At 39.8% G+C, this 16819-nt stretch overlaps 1 protein-coding gene across 5 annotated transcripts in view; it reads left to right on the top strand.

Annotated features, from left to right (window-relative positions):
- MET (MET proto-oncogene, receptor tyrosine kinase) overlaps positions 1-16819 on the top strand; it is a 97079-nt gene that overhangs the window by 10291 nt on the left and 69969 nt on the right. For all 5 annotated transcript variants that reach the window (XM_071733695.1, XM_071733697.1, XM_071733694.1 and 2 more), the window contains exon 2: positions 14816-16030. In XM_071733695.1, the coding sequence (XP_071589796.1) occupies positions 14831-16030 (1200 nt within the window). In that variant the 5' untranslated portion in view covers positions 14816-14830. The remainder of the gene's footprint in view (positions 1-14815; positions 16031-16819) is intronic.

The following is a 16819-nucleotide window of genomic DNA, read 5'->3' on the forward strand; positions in this document are numbered from 1 at the left end:
TCTTGGAAATGGTAAGGTTCCCTTGCAATTGTTTTAAACTATATGATGACACATCTTTGAACCCCATTGTACAAAGGAAAAATACCTTCTGACTGGAGAGAGATTTCCTGTTTATGTGTGTTTGCTGGAATTAAGCCTTCCCCTGTGTGTTGGCCGAGTTGTGGGCTTGTTGGGTTGTTTTGTTTTGGTTTTTTTTTTTTGTAATCCAAAATGGTAACATGGCAAGTCACCTCCAGGATTTTTTTTCTTTTTTTTGGACAGGATACAGGTCTTTTATTTTCAAAATAGCATGGCTCTGGAGTTGATGAAGCATAGGGGCCTCTCAGTTACACTTCTACAAGCAGACTCGGTCAATTTGAACAGCAGAGTTATAAAGATAGCTAGATTTAGGCAATAAGTAATTAACTTTTATTGACAGTTTTATACAATGCAAGTTGTTCACTTCCCACACAGGAAGTTTTTGGCTTCAGGCAGATGTTCTTTCAGCATAAGCATATGAGATTTGCCAAATGTATAATTTATTTTATAAAATGGTTAGAATCATAGCTTTGGTTGATAGCGAAGAGAGCCCAATAAAATCTTCTGATTCTCTTTACAGAGCAAAGAGTAGCCCAGCAGGTGGCCTCCAGGCCAGAGCCCAACTGGAGGAGGATTGCATGCAGTACCTGAAGAGATTTCAGCTGTGTATACATGGGCAGGTGACCAAAACCAAAGCATATATAACCCTCCTGCCTCTTGGTATCTGGGCTGCCTAGTGGTGTGACCTTGTGGTGTGCTTCTGCACCTGACATGGCATAGCTGAACCCCCTTCAGAGCAGAGAGTGGGTGTCAGGAGTCTCAGAAAGGCATTTTGCTTGTAACAGTAAGGAGACTGGACCACCCTGAACTTAGGCAGTAAAGTTATAGTTATTTATTAAATACAGTGTTAAGGTTTCTGGTTTGCTTCAAATTGTGCTCATTTTAAACAACTGTCTGGACTGGGAGAAACCTGCACTAATGGACTTGTTACACCGAGTGTTTGTTAGGGCTGAGCCACATGGCCCTGGTGTGGGATGGATGTGCCCAGCCCCGCTGTGCCAGCTGCTGCCCCTGCCCACATCTGGCAGAACGTTGTCCTAAGCCAAATTCCAGCTTGGCCTATGTCACATGTGGGTCTTAAGCAGCTCTCTCTTCATACCTCCTCTTGTGGTTTTGCTACTTGCCTGGTAGGACCTATCAGCAAGGCTGTCGCCTTATGGTTGTGCTGGGGAGTTTTGTCACTGCCCTTTATGGATGCTGGGTTTGGCTCTGTCTTTGTGTGTGTTTGCACAGTATTTGCAAAATGGATTTAATCTCCTTCAGCTTTAATAGACGATCGAGGTATCTTTTTCCACATGAATTTTTTTCTCATTAATATTTGTACAAATTGATAATTCCTGCAGGAACTATTTATTTTTATGTAAAGTTTGTGGAAACAGAAATCCTTCCCGAGCATGTCTAATGAGCAGATGAAAGCAATTACGAGCTACAGTTAGAATTTCAAACTTAGTTATTTCCCCCTTATTTGAGGAGATATTATTTCTTTTGTTTCTTTGTTTAATTTTTAGTTTGTTTGAGCTGGATGCTGAACCTAACCTTTCATTTAGGTTGTTTTTTCCACATTAGAACTGTTTGTAGCTAGCATTGTTTCAAGCTTGGTAGAGGGCTCCTGTGCCCTGTGAATACCTAGAGAAAATGCATGGGTTTTATTCTTTTGTCTTTAGCTTTATCATGAGTAAGAATACTTTTTTGATTGGTTGGCCCAAACTTAATCACCAAAATTTCAGAACCACTGGAGATACTAATTAAGACAATCCTCCCATCGCACCCGCCCCATGGAGGATCCTATGAGGATAAAAGTAGTAAGTTTTTTAATAACCCCTGCCTTTGAGAAAATTCCCAAATCTGTGGGTTATCCCAAATGCATGACTAGAAAAAAACATGTTCAAAAACTTCAAGCCTCATCTGTTTTCACATAGATGCTGGGGTAACTGAGGCTTGGGTTTTTTTCTTTCTTTAAGATCGTTACACAGCCAAAATGGTATTAGGATTTGGGATATATGATTATAGGAATCATATATCCTCTAATCTGTTACTATATATCCCCATATCTGTTATAGGTATTATATAATTTTAATTATATAATTAAATATCAGTCAAAAATACTGAATTCTATTGGTTAGATCTGAGAAATAAGGATAAAGCAGAAAAAGGAAACTTTCCTAAAGACAGTGAAAGGTGTTGGTAGTTGAATTCATGTTAAAAAATTGATTAATTCCTCTTTCTTAATTTCATTGAAAATGTTAAATGAATTACGGGAGTTATATTCAGTTTTCCTGTCTACATCTAGAAAGTGGATACTAATTTTAAATGTTATATATTACTGTTCTGCAAAGCCTTTGCTTAAAGTCTTTAGTCTTATTGCTTTTGCTCTTTGGATTACAGGCCAATATTTTTCCCGGGGAAAATATGTTTCTTGTTAATACTTAGTATTTTATATCATTCTTACAAATGCCCAAAGCTGCAGTAAAAAAAAATAAAAATGCAATATTAATACTTTAAAAAGTAGGTACAATGAAACCAGTATTGGACTCCAGTGCAGTAGTGAGCCAGTGTGAAGCTCCCTCTGTGACTAAGCACTTCTGCATCAGAGAATATAATGCAAATTTCACCTGGAAAAATGTGTTAACCATCCTCTAAAATCAGGGTATAATGTTTTGCCTGTTTGAGGATGCAGTTCAGCCTGCAGCAGTACTTTATCTTAACTGTTGTTTAACCCTTGTGATGAGGGAAGACTTTGGCATCTGCTTTTTCTGTTGATTTCCTCTATGCATTCAAGGACTGGGTGCAGCATGATAATGAGTTTTATCCTCATTTGCATTTTCAGCACTGCCAAACAGTAAATGTGGGTGTTCCCCTAGCCAAGATGTAGGTGCTTTTAGGTAAACTTCAGGTGTCTGGATACAAGCCAGTTCCATCACTTCTAATGGAAACTATGAAAGTGCTGAGAACAGGTAGCGGACCTGCCTTTATAACTTTATTTTATAACCTGCTAATAACTTTATTTTATGCTTTGCTTTTCCCCCCTGTTTTCTAGTATTTGGTGTTTATGAAGTATATTGTAGTCAGAATCTGAAATTTCCAAATGTCTGTTTATCCTGGTATGGCAAGCACTGGCCTTAGATAAAATACTCACCAGAGAACATGGCATGGTGGCAGCATTTCACTGTGTCCTTTTGTCTTCTGAGAAGATTCAGTAGCTCCTTGCCTAGAGATGACATTCTCCAGATCTCTCTAGTTCTCCACCTTGGCTCATTAGTCATATTTCCACAATGGGAAAATCCTGTTGAATCTACCCAACATGTGACCTTTACTACTAGTTTTTTAACTATCCCATGAAATTTAATATCAATTCAGTTCGTTCTTCAGAACTGCAATATATTAAAACCCTATTACATTTTATTTTCCATTAAATCCCATAGAATTCAATTACTCTTCTTTGTATTGAATGCCACTGGATTTTTGTCCTTATTATCCCAAAATTATGTATACATGGAGATGGATTGCTAGGCATGTCCATTTGTGAGAAAGGGGCTGTTCCCTCCCTTTCCTGCCTATGTTCAGAAAGACCTGACCAACAACAGTTACCTTTTTTCCTGGATAAGTACAGCACCCTACATGAGAAGAGGAGCTCTGAATGCAGTGTCCTAACAGAAGGTGGGAGAGATGAGAGCCATCCAGCAGCTGGGTAAAATTAGCATGGAGTGTGTGAAATCACAAAAATCATTAATGACCTTCTAATTGCAGAACTGAATCCTGTGTTTTTTTCTGCAGGGTTACAAAGGGAAAACACCATGCATGGTCATTATCAGTCAGGGGAACTGATTGCCAGTTCTTTGGAGTTTTCTTTCCCTCTGAAAATATATTTACAAAAATAAGTGTGTGTTTGTTCTTCAGATGTAAGCTGCCACGATTATATCAGGTTGGGGATAGCTCAGAGACATCTTTGCTGCTTCCTGAAAATTGCACCATGTTTTTTTAATTTGTTCTCATATAACATGCTTTGAAGGAACTCCTTTTATGCAAATAATACCACATTTCTCTAGTAATCTAAACACAGACTGGGCCAACCTCTGCCTGCAGATAAGCACGTGTGGCTTCCAAAGTTCCCCTGTCTGCAGTGGGAGAGCTTCCCGCTTATCTGAGGAGAGTACATACCCAAAATCCCTGCAGGGCACAGAAATAAGGTAACAACCAGTGAATTGTTTTCACAGTACAAAAAGCCTTTTAGGAAGCAGCAAGGAGCAGTAAGAAATAGTTAAAGGATAAATAAGTACCCCTTTTCCTTCTGGAAAAGGCAACTCTGAAAGCAGTTTATTTACCGAGACCTCCCCTGCATGCTATTAATAGGGGTAAAAGCTCATCAGTCAAATATTTGACTAGGCATGGTTTATAGGGATTTCAAAGACATATAAAAAGATAATGCCCACGTCCATTAGATAGTTACTTGGAAATGCAATGTAGGTTAATTCAGTCTTTCTTTAAAGAGTAATGATTATCTTCATTAACAATATATAAGATTTTGAAAGATTTACTCTTCTGCACCTATCATTCCTGTTAAATTATGCCTTCTACATCACAGTATTTACCGTGTATCATCTACTGCTCATTTTAAATGAAGTAATATTGAGATTCTGTCATGTCAACAGATCTCCTGCCTTTCAGGTTGTTTTAAGCACCCTGTTTTCTAGTCCTTAGTCAGCTCAGCTATCAGAGGAATCGATGAGAATATTGTTTGCATAAAACCTGCAGAGTCTTGGAAAAGGTGGTAGCTTCACAGTAAAGAAATGTAACTTATCTTGACAAACCTCAGGTCTCATACCAGGCTTTTGTGTGAAAATCCAGATAAGTAATAATTTAGATCTCTCCTATTATCACTCTCAACAGCTGTCTCTTGTGCAAAACTAAATTGCTCAAGTGAGTAATTATTAATCAAATGAGTAGTACATTTTGTTATTTGAACATGACACGGTGATAATAAGCAATGCAATATAATTTGAATATCTTAAGTAGGAGTAGGGGTGTAAAAGCAAATGTTCTTGTTAGATGACAGTGACCTTTGCTCAGTGACTGAAGTGTTGAATTTGGTGCTGTCAACCACTTAATAAGACCTCATGCTCAGGAGCAATTGTAATATAAATTACTAAATTTAAAACATACATTAGCTGATATTTGCAATTTTATCACTGCCATTTATTTTCCTTCTGGATAGGCTTAAAATTATTGGTAAAATTAAGAGAGGCTACTTTGGCATCTGAAATGGGGCTTAAGTGTGAGACGGGTGTAAGTCCAAGAAGGGGACCCAGAAAGCTACCACTCACTAGCCACAGAGCTCTCAGGTACTTAGATTAACTGGTGCCTGCACTTAATGCTAAATATGCCCTGAATCTCACCTGAACTTCAGCTCTGGAGGAGAAGAAATCACGTGGAGCAGTAAGAGGCCCTTGGTCCTGGCTGGGTTACAGCTTGCAGCTAAGCTACTTTACAGTGCCCAGACAGGATGGAGCCGGGTGCTGCAGACGGTCCTGCTGCTGATGGGCAGCCTCCTGGCCCACACTCAATCCCTGCTCTTCATCCTGGCCCACTCAGCTCTAAAGTGTGAGGACTGGGAGGGTTTGCATCCCTGCCTTCTGCTGTCTGAGTCTTCCCATCAGGATGCGAGGAGGAGAGGAAGGAACAGGCATGGGGTGGGATGCTGGATCTCTCAGGCTGAAGAGACATGGGGATGAAGACCACAGTTTTAAATCAACTCCATTATGGCAGGGACCATCCTACAGTTCAGCTTTGCTGTGTCTGTTGTAAACAGTGATACTGAGCCCTTCATATTTTGGAGGTGTTCTGTAAGAATGAGCTAATTTATCCTCATGTCACCCATATGAGAAAGGTAAATACTCTCTGAAGTCTGGAACCATCCTCTTTACTTATCTAACAAACTCCTTGAATCTGGCTCCAGATTTCCAAAGGAGACACACTGGGATCTGAACAAGTCCAAAACCTGGTACCAGACCCTGTATAAACAAGAACCCTGAGAGCAGTAGTTTTACATTTAAGCTCCCCAGAATGAGGAGGGGGAGATCGGCTGAAAAAAAGTAAATGAAGCAGCTGAAAAAGGCATTCAAGAAGGAAAAAAGAAAACCTCATTAGCATGAAAAAACCTCAGAGTACTCAGCCATCCTTGAACACCTTCTTCAAACTGTTGAGCTTTTCAGCATCTTCTGAAGGTCAGCACAATATTTCAGAGTAAAAGCCGTGGCTGACAGACCCTTGCTGAGGGAGATCTGCCAAAGAACAGAAGCTTGAGACTGCTCCAGATCAGCCACTCTGCTGATTGCAGCTGTGACACCGTTGCCTCTGGTGAGAGCTGGGATGTCAAGCAGGCTGGTCCCAGGCCACTTCGGGATTTATGAACACCAATACTGTAAAGTCCTTGGAAGCAGATCATGAATCACAGGTTCACAGCGAGGCAGCAGTGATGCCAATGAGCCATCATTAACTCAGTTTCTAAACTGAGCGAAAGTAGGGCATCAGTTAAAGTGCATTGCAATAACATAAACTTGCAGTCACAAGAGCGAGGTCAGCATTAAAAAGAAAGGTCATAACCTCCTAACCAAACACAGATGGGAAATGAACACTATCCTTGATATTGCTCCTATTTGATTATAAAAAAGCTGCTATGAAGCTAAGTAGACCATCAGGTTATTAACTTTGATACCAGATAAAGGATGTGTTCTACTAAGCTGAGACATAAATATAAACTTCATTACTTTCACTAGGTGGTTTACAAACACAGCCAATTCATTTTTCTCTGTAGCCATTGTGAGGGTTTGCGCCGGGATTTTACTTGGGGCAAAGACAGCTGACTTAGTTTTGCAGTTTGTGTTTGTAGTTATCTCGGACACAGCATTACACAATCATGGTTATACGTCTTGTGGAGCCAGCTTGGCCATGGAAGAAGGACAGTCTATTTTCCAGCACTAAATATAATATGTGTGGACAAATCACAGTAGTCAGCCCAATGGGCTGTGCCAGGCCGGATCAGTTCAGCAGCCTCAGAGCTTTTAAATGCAAGGAGTGGGCCAGGAGGCAATGTAAAGGCCTCTGTGCGGTGCCAGCACAGATCCTTAAGCAGAGCTTTTTCCAGTTTCTCCTGTGCCTGTGTAAGGCAGCCCGCAGCAGCCTCACTCCATCCCCTAGATGAGCTCTCTGAATCCAGGGGCCCAGCTCACTATTACAGATGTGTTGATCTCACTGCATGAAGTTTGGCCATGACATCTTGGCTTGACAAGCTGTGTATCAAGCAAGGCGTCAGCAGCCTATTGGAAATCCTTGACCCCAGGTTTTGTCACTAATTTGCCTTGTGACTGTGAGAGGCACATTGACTGAAGGGGGTGAAGCCATGGCACCCAGTGGCATGCTTCATGTGCACCCGCAGAGCAGAAAGGCCACTGCCTGACACCATCCTGACAGCTCTTTCAGAGGAAAGAAGAGACAGCACAATTACTTTTGCTTGGTATCCTAGGTATTTGTGCCACACCTTGGAGGAATTCAGGGACTTGTTAGGTTTTAGTTGTTGTTATTATTATACTGTGGCATCAAAAGGAAACCTGATAATTTGGTGTGGATGTAGAGCCTTTGGTAGAGTTCTCATATGATATACTTTATTATCACTATCTATTGATGTAGAGATTTTTTATTTTTTTTTTTAAGAGGTTAATGTTTGGCTATGAAGAGTCGCAGGGACTCCTAAGAACCATTAGCACCAAATGACAATTAAACTGCAGGAAATGCCCTGCATCAAGATCATTCATAATTGCTGTTAAAACATTTAGATCAGGTCTGTATGCTGTCTTGGTTATTCATGGCTATCTGCCTTTTAATGTTTTTCATTTTATGACCCATGCCATCCCTTTAATTATCACAGTATGGAAGGCTGTTAGCTTTACAAGACAGGAAAGGCTTCCAAAACTTGCTCTGCATTTCAGTACAAGAATTCAGGTAGATAGATGTTATAGCCATAAACATAAAGTAGAAAATCTAAGTTCTGAAAGTAGTTAAAGGAATCAAGCTAAAGCTCTGCTTTGTAGCCAGGTTTGCCAACTTGGCTCTTTATGGAAGGAGGAACTACATTCCAGGGAAATTACACTGTCCCTGTTCTGTACAGACAACCACAGAATGCTCAGACTCATGCAGAAAGTTGATCATGCAGAAATACAAGAAAACTGCTGCTTTCTTTTACTGTAAGGTAGTTTTATCACACCCAGGACTCGCATCTTTACCTGAGCTTTTGGGTCTTCTCAGTGAACCAGGGCACATGTCTGCATTTACCTCAATTGGATGGAGTTAAGAAAGGTCTTTGTTCTGCATATGCAGTGCACATGCATTGAGATGGAAGTAGTCCATCCAAATGTGAAAAATTTGGAGTGAAACCCAAGTATATCCATATTAAGTCACCTGAAATAGAAGATGCCCTCTTTTATGACCATGGCATATACAATAGCAAGTCTTACACTGTTCTAGCCCACATAGAGATCCTTTTCTATTTAGAGAGAACAAGATGCTCACATTTTAATTTTCAGGCTGAATCATTTGCTGCAGAAAGCAAGTTTAAGTCTCTGATAGAACTGGATTTATTTTACTGCTAAGGTAGTGGTAAAGAGCCACAATGGCATTGCATATATTTTGGTAATGAAGCTCCACAATTGCTGACTTGTGTTTCAGGTTAATAGAGTAGATCATTAGTGGTGTGTTGCTCAAAGTTTACTTTCTGTTTTCCTGCTATCATTAAATATAATTAAAAAAAAAAAAATCCTCCTCATGCATTCAGATATGAAAAGCTGTCCTTCTGTATTTAAAGGTCCAAATCTGAACCTTTCCATCTGGAAATAAAAGCATGAACAAACAACGAAGGGCATACCTTATTATGAGTATTTTGTTCCATTTTTTCAGTTATTCTTTCTATATTTTGAAATTCTGTTCTAGTTCCTGTTCTTTGTGGAAATGATTCCTCAGCCCTTTGACTGAGTACCACCTCCTCACATGAGAAGTATCCCTGAACTGTAACAAATGCTGTATACTACCTTTTAATTTAGTCTTTTAAAGCAATATATAGCTCTTGATCTGCTCTACTCATTTGTAATACATCAATGAGTACTTGCTGAGCTTCACTAAGAAAGAACCTGTAGTGCTGTTGTTGCCCATCACAACAAAGAATTATTAAATAAATCCAGTTGTGCCACAGACCCAAGACACGAGTTGGTTTTAGGATGTTAAGATCTGAAGCAAGTTTCAAAGAAAACACTGTATTTCATTGCACTGCAGGACACCTACGAAAAATACTGCAAAATGAGTGTAAGAATAACATTTCCTCAACTGCAGAGCCCAGATTAGTGTTCTTGTGTTTTAATGCCTGTTGAAAATAATGACAGGCAGACAATGGAAATGCTTCTATTGATGGCTGCTGTGAATTACAATGGTATATTAGACCCAGTAATGGACCATGTATATTAAAGAGTATATTGTATGTAGGGAGATTTTAGATTTTATTATTGTATTTGAATATTGTAAGAAGAGGCCTACAGATCAGTTGAACGTGCTAATGAAAGCAGTTTCTTCTGACATGCATGTAGGGGATTTAGGTAATGTTGATCCTCCATCGGTTGCTGAGGCACTGCCCATCAGCCATCTGGGTGCCCACACATCTCTGAGCTCTGTTATGAATTAATTTATGACCTAAATCATCATTACTAAGTCCTGTGACTCTTGTGCACTGGAAAATGCATCATGTTAGTGTATATACCATCCTGCAAAAAGGTATGTTCACCTAAATGAGAGTTAAAATTGTGCTTTAGACAAGAGAACATGGATTTCAACTCAGGGATCATTTTTGCGTTTGTTGCTGACTTACTCTCACATTTTCTTGTTCTCTCTGTTATTTTAACTCAAGGTAGCTGATTCAGGTTAGCAATTCTGACTTCAGAACATTTTAATCTGTGGACACAGGTTAACCTCAATGTGTTTTACTTATAACCAATCCTGTCTACAGATGCAATCAGCTAATTGAAAAGTCTGATGAAGACACATTCACTGTGAACTTAGTCTGCTGTAGCTGATGCCAGTGCTGTGACAGATTTGCAACAACAGATTAAAGTTGGATGGATGGAGCTGTTATCATCTCCCCCTCTCTGTTGCCCTGTCCTGTTAAATGATGCTGCTGTCTCCATGGCAGAGCATCTGATCCCCAGGGAATCAGGTTGTAAACTGGCATGAATTTTGGTCCAGTACAGTCAAGAAAACTGAACCCTTAGGAACAGTAATCAGTAGCATCCTCTCTAAATTTGTCACCACAGGTCTAGGAGAGCCCATAGTAACAAGAGGTACTATCTTGCTGGAAAAAAATGAACTATGCTATCAAACATTTTCTTAAAGAAAGGAAAAGGCTACCTACCACTTGCTGACAACAGTTTGTGAAATGTGAATTAACATAGCTCTGCTGTTACTAACCTAAAATGACCCATTTGAGTGCTAAGTTTGATACTGCATGCGTCTGTTTTACGTGTGGATACACAGGACCTGCTGTTTCCTTTTCTGTTATAGAGCAAGGCAAAATGGGATGCACTAACCAACCTACAAATGACTTTTGTGTCAGTGTGTTGTCTTGGCTTGTGCAGATCCAGGGAGTGCTTTGGAATCAGGGGTAAAAGAGGCCCAAGTTGTTGAAATGAGGGCTAGGAAAACAAGCATGGCTGTGCTTTCTGGCTTCCATGCATACAACAGCTTGAATGTTATTCCACAGTAAGGCCGGGCCTGACTCGTCAGTATGGTGGTAAACGGTGTGAAGAAGAGACATGAAATTCAATGTTTACAAATTGTCAGCCAGGCCATAATTAGGGAGAATGGAGCTTGTAGGGAAAAGATTGCCGTTGGGAAGCTGTTAATGCTGCACAAACACTTGAAACCAAGCCTGGTGAGAAGCATCAGCCATAGCACTTGAGGTTGCTGGGCACACTAGTATGACATATCATTACTAGCCACTTGCAGTGGTTGATCAAAATCTATTTTCTCATCAGTTATACAACCTAGTGTCTGCTGAGAGATGGAAAAATGAACACATCACGACACAGGCTTTGAAAATATTTCTTACAAAAGAAATAATCCATCCACAGCTTTTGCTTGCTGATAGTTATCACAGGTCAAAGCTTACAAGCCTTCTGTAGACACATGAAAGACACACTGACATACAAGTCACAGGAAGGTCACAAAAGAATGAACAGCATCCATCATTCAAACCAAGAACAGAAACAAAGGGATTACTTGTTTTCCTCTTGCAGCTGATAGGCAGCAGTTCTTTGACCTGAATTCAAAAACTCTATCTATAACTAAAGTCTTTTGGTTCTAATTCAGCAAAATTCTTTCAGTGCTTAAGTCCAACTGAAATTACATATGAGTATGTGCTATGGAGAACTGGAACTATTGGAACATTGAAAGGAGGTGGGGATGAAATTTTAATTCTCCAGAGTTTTGTTCCTTTAAGTTAAGTGTGTTTGCAGTGACCTGGTCTGGAGGTTACAAAAAAAGCAACTCAGTGCTACAGGCTGCCAGGTCAAATACAGATAAAAATTTGACTGTGGGTCAAATGCAGATTTAAAGAGGCACCAAACGTCATGGGAGTCTCACTGACTAGCAGTGGAGTATATATGATGATGACTTTTTAAAAACAAATGCCTAAAAAAAGGAGTTGCACACTCTATTCTTCACATAACTTCTGTATCCTCTCTGAACTATAAATGTCTCGTAGTAGAGCATGTCTTCTGATTTCAGGTGCCTTGAGGAAAGAGACAGTGTGCTAGAGACGTATTGTGGGGAACCATCTTCCCACAAGTAGGCATCAGCAGATTTCTGTCTAGCAGGGTGCTTGAAACACCTCAGAAAGCATACAAAGAAAGACATAATGGTGGAACTAAGATATGAGAGCAAAGATTACTTGGTTTTCATGTCTTGCTCATATTTTCCTTCCTGTAGTGGTGAAATATGGTACCTATTATTTTTGGCATCCTTTGCATTACACTGAATCCCATCCTTGCTCTTGCTTTTAAGCTCTTTGCTTCAGATCTCATTTGGTAAATGAGTGTAAGGAGGAATTTTCTGTCTCCAGAGCACAGATACAGATCAGCCTTGTTTCACCAACTGCATGTAGGCAGAGAGTAGCCTATCTATCTGAGGATACTGGCCTCACATCCCAAGCTGTGGTTTGAGGGAAAGAGTAAGTCAGGCAGTATTTATGGCTCTAAATCCCTCTGCAGTGCCCACCAGTATTTACTGTTGGATAGCTAGGGATCCTCTTTTTCAGACACTGGAAGAACAGGGAGGATTGTAAACTGAAGAGCATACTGGGAAGACAATCTATTTGGGAACATATCAAAACAAGAAAGTGCCTGTCAAGTGACTTTGCATCTTTTTTCTTGTATTGTTGATCCTCCTCATTTAACTACTTTCTCCAGTGCTTTCTCTGTCCACTGCAGTGCCACCTCTGATACGTGGGTTTAGACTTGTTGCAGTAAGCAATATGCCTGCCTCCCTATCGTGTCAGAAATAGAGCACTTTTGGAATTTTCTGCTTAATCCAGTATTTGTCAGAACACGTTGACTCATCAGAAGTGAATCTGCAGGAATGTATCAGGTGTAGCACTTTCTTGGTTGGAAGCTCTGCAGAATGGAGGCAGATGGTCAGAGCAGGCTCTCACTCCTCCCATTGCCCAGACCTTTGTCAGGTGGGAACGTGGAAACGCTTGTTCTTGGCTGGGGTGTGACTTCTGTGTGTTTCACACAAACTTTGAAAACTCTTGGTTTCATCCCAGTACAGAGCAGGAAAAATTCTGTAATAGCAAGAATTTTCAGAGGATGAGAAGACTGTGTCCTGTCCTAAACAGTATAGAAGTCAGCACTGTATACTAATGATAGCAATATGCCTGCATTTTTAATTTTTTTTTTTAATTTTCATTTTCTTAAATGTGTGTTTGGTTTGTTTCCAGGATTCTGTTGTTACTAATTAATACCAGAAAATGTTGATTTGAAGGAAGATCTTAATTTCTCAGTACCAGAAGTGTGTCTTGTTCTTACCAGCTAATTCTTGCAAATAGGCTGTGTTTCTGACTTTTATCTCCAACTCTTGATCATGATTCTTATCAGACACCAGGGAGGAAGAACAATTCATTGTTTCCCAAACCTATTATTTTGTGTAATTAAAGAGGTAAGCCACAGAAACAAGTTCAGGGAATGCTGAAGTAAAGTATCACAAGGCAAGCAGGAGATTATTGATGCATAGTTTTAACCCACCTAGTGAAAACACTGAATTTATATGCAGCTGAAACAGCCCCAGTCTATAACAGTCATTAATTTTGCTTAAAGTCTTAGTGGAATGAAAAGCAAGAACAGATTCCTAATATTAGTTTGGAGGTTTCAAAGTTGTCTATTTTAAATCCTTTCAATGATCCTATGCATTTCTCTTTTATTTCTTAACTATAATCAAAGTGTAAGTATATTCTCCAAGTATGTTAGCATATTGCTGTTAGAATGCATAATTGTTTTCTCCATAAAGAAGCTAAATTTGGCTTAACAGCTGTGTCATGACATTAACAGAAAATGTCTGGTGTGACAGGGCATAGCGTGGACACTGCACTGCAACGCTCATAACCACAGTTCATTTAATTGATCTTCTGAGGGGGTGAAATATCACACTAGTCATCTGCCTTTGGTTTTTCAAGCCACATCAAACAATTGCATGGAGAAGTGAAATAAAAAAAAGTGCTAGGTTTTTTGATTTCATCAATTAATGGCTGTAGGCCACTTGATATCCCTTTGTTTACAGCACAGTGTTACGCCTGTATCTTGTAAAGGTTCACCAGAGTGACTTACTGCTGTGGTACAGGGCCTAAAATAAAACTTGCACATGCCAAGCACCACATGATGCATGAAATATTCTAACAATATATTACAAAACCTTGTCAACACTAGGGAAAATGACTATTCCAAGAAGAGGAGCTGGCTGAAAAAAACATTCTTTTTTTTCCAAACCACGGCCCTTATGAAAGACAGTAATCTGGGGAGCTGGAGGGAGAGAGAAGAGGGGTTTCTTCCTTTGGTCTGGCGGAGAAAAGTCGCTTCCTTGGTCAATGAAAAATGTCAGCAGAATGTAAGAGAAGCCCATTTCAGCTCAACTCTTCATTTTATTTCATTTCTTTCCTATTTCTCATTTTTTAGCAGCTGTGCTAAGAAGCAGCTCAGCCCCTTGAGGAACTTGCCAAATATCTTACGTCCACACTATGAAGTGCTACAACTGTTTTGTGTGCAGCTGTGTCCCGAGTGTCCTGAGTAGATCTGTTTTCAGCTACCTGCACACCATCTTGTTTTAAATCGTATCAGTCAGCTGGTTTAATGCCAGTGTGGAAATAGTCATCTCTCTGCTGCTGCTGTACAACACACGGAGAGGTCTTGCAAAATTCATCATGAGAAAATCCTCTGTGAATTGTTCTGAAAGCAGTGAAATGGGTACCCATGAAAAACATTAACTGTAGCAGTTTCTAGCACAAGATTATTAATGATATGAATCGAGATGAGGGCAATTTTTAAATTGAAACAGTTCAGCTAACACATGCAGCCTAATTACAGTTTTCTGTTGGCCGATAAATTGATGGTTTACTGTTTGAAATATAATCACTCTTTCTTTAAATATGTTTTGACAGATTAACTCTCTGACAATGAAGCCTTTAACTGCACATCCTTCTGGGTTTATTGTACTCCTGTTTACATTGCTGCAGAGGAGCCACGGACAATGCAAAGAAGCAGCTAAGAAATCAGAGATGGATTTGAGTGTAAAATATGATCTTCCTAACTTTGTTGCAGAAACACCGATTCAGAATGTAGTTTTATACAACCATCATATTTATATTGGAGCAGTCAACAAGATTTATGTACTAAATGAAACTCTCCACAACAATTCTGTGTACAAAACTGGGCCTGTTCTGGAGAACCCTGACTGCGCACCATGTGAAGACTGCAAAGATAAAGCCAATTTATCTAACAGCATATGGAAGGATAATGTCAACATGGCACTGCTCTTAGAAACTTATTATGATGATCAGCTTATCAGCTGTGGTAGCGTGTCCGGAGGCATCTGCCACCGTCACATCATTCACCCTGACAACCCTGCTGACATTGAAAGTGAGGTGCACTGCATGTATTCACCCCGGGTGGATGGAGAAGCAGATAATTGTCCTGACTGTGTTGTAAGCACTTTAGGGACCAAAGTTTTGGTGACTGAAAAGGACAGGTTTGTCAATTTCTTTGTGGGAAATACTGTGACATCTACATTTCAGCCTCCTCACGTGCTGCATTCAATATCTGTTAGAAGATTAAAAGAAACACAAGATGGTTTTGAATTTCTCACTGATCAGTCTTACATAGATATCCTCCCTCAGTTCCGCGACTCATACCCCATTCGGTATGTCCATGCCTTTGAAAATGATCACTTTGTCTATTTTCTGACTGTCCAGAGAGAATCTCTTGACTCCCAGGCTTTTCACACTAGAATTATCCGCTTCTGCACTTTAGACTCAGAGATGCGTTCTTACATGGAAATGCCTCTTGAGTGTATTTTTACTGAAAAGCGGAGGAAGAGGTCCATCCGAAAGGAGGTATTCAACATTTTGCAAGCTGCCTATGTCAGCAAGCCAGGTGCAGCTCTAGCCCATGAAATGGGCCTTGGGTTGAATGATGATATTCTCTACGGTGTTTTTGCACAAAGCAAACCAGACTCTTTGGAACCAACCAACAGATCTGCTGTCTGTGCCGTCTCTGTGCGAACCATCAATGAGTTCTTCAACAAGATTGTCGACAAGCAGAACATGAAATGTCTCCAGCACTTTTATGGGAAAGAGAGTAAATACTGCTTGAACAGGGTAAGTGGCAATTAATTTGTTACATTTTGAGACTCTAGTTCTTTTTTTGCCTACTCCATTGCCAGGTAGTCAGCCCCTCAGTTTTAGTCACAAAATATAAGTCCCTGGGCATTTCAGATTGTTTAGCATTGCTGATGATTAATCTCTGTAAGAATTAGTTCCTGTAAATTGACACTGAAAATCACTGAGGTCCTTATGGTGCTAAGAAAGTATTTTTATTTATTTATTCATCAGTATTTTCTGTGTTCTTGAGAGACTGTGATGCAGATAATTGGAACATTTAGGCAATTACTTCTTTCAATATCTCAAAAAAAGTATTCATTAGCATTCATATCCATGGGCACTGAGGAGTCCCTGAAAATATCACTGATATTTTAAATTGTGTTAATGCTGAGTCACTGCCCTCTTTAGGGAAAAAAAAATGAAAGAGCTGTTTTGGAACATGCTATGATGAGCCAGATAGTAATACACTTACTCATGCTCGATACATAAACGGTCCCATTTAAATCAGTTTTCTTAATGAAAGAAGTGTCTATGAAAGGTGCATCTGAATGAGGATGCTGGTAGTCTCGGTTGGAAGAGTTGCTTCTCCTCACCCCGTGTGTTCAGATGTTTGCTGCTCTTCAGCCATCTGAAACTCTGTGAGTAAAGAAAGCACAGAAGTTATTTTTTTCCCTTCTGGCCAGTGTCTGTGCTGGTGTCAGTTCTTGTACAGGAAATACAGAATCAGTAGCCGATTCACAGGTACTTTTAACATTTATTTTGGAACATAAAACATTAGAGGTTTGA

This window comes from Heliangelus exortis, chromosome 1, assembly GCF_036169615.1.
Source record: "Heliangelus exortis chromosome 1, bHelExo1.hap1, whole genome shotgun sequence".
In the NCBI taxonomy this organism is placed as follows: Eukaryota; Metazoa; Chordata; class Aves; order Apodiformes; family Trochilidae; genus Heliangelus; species Heliangelus exortis.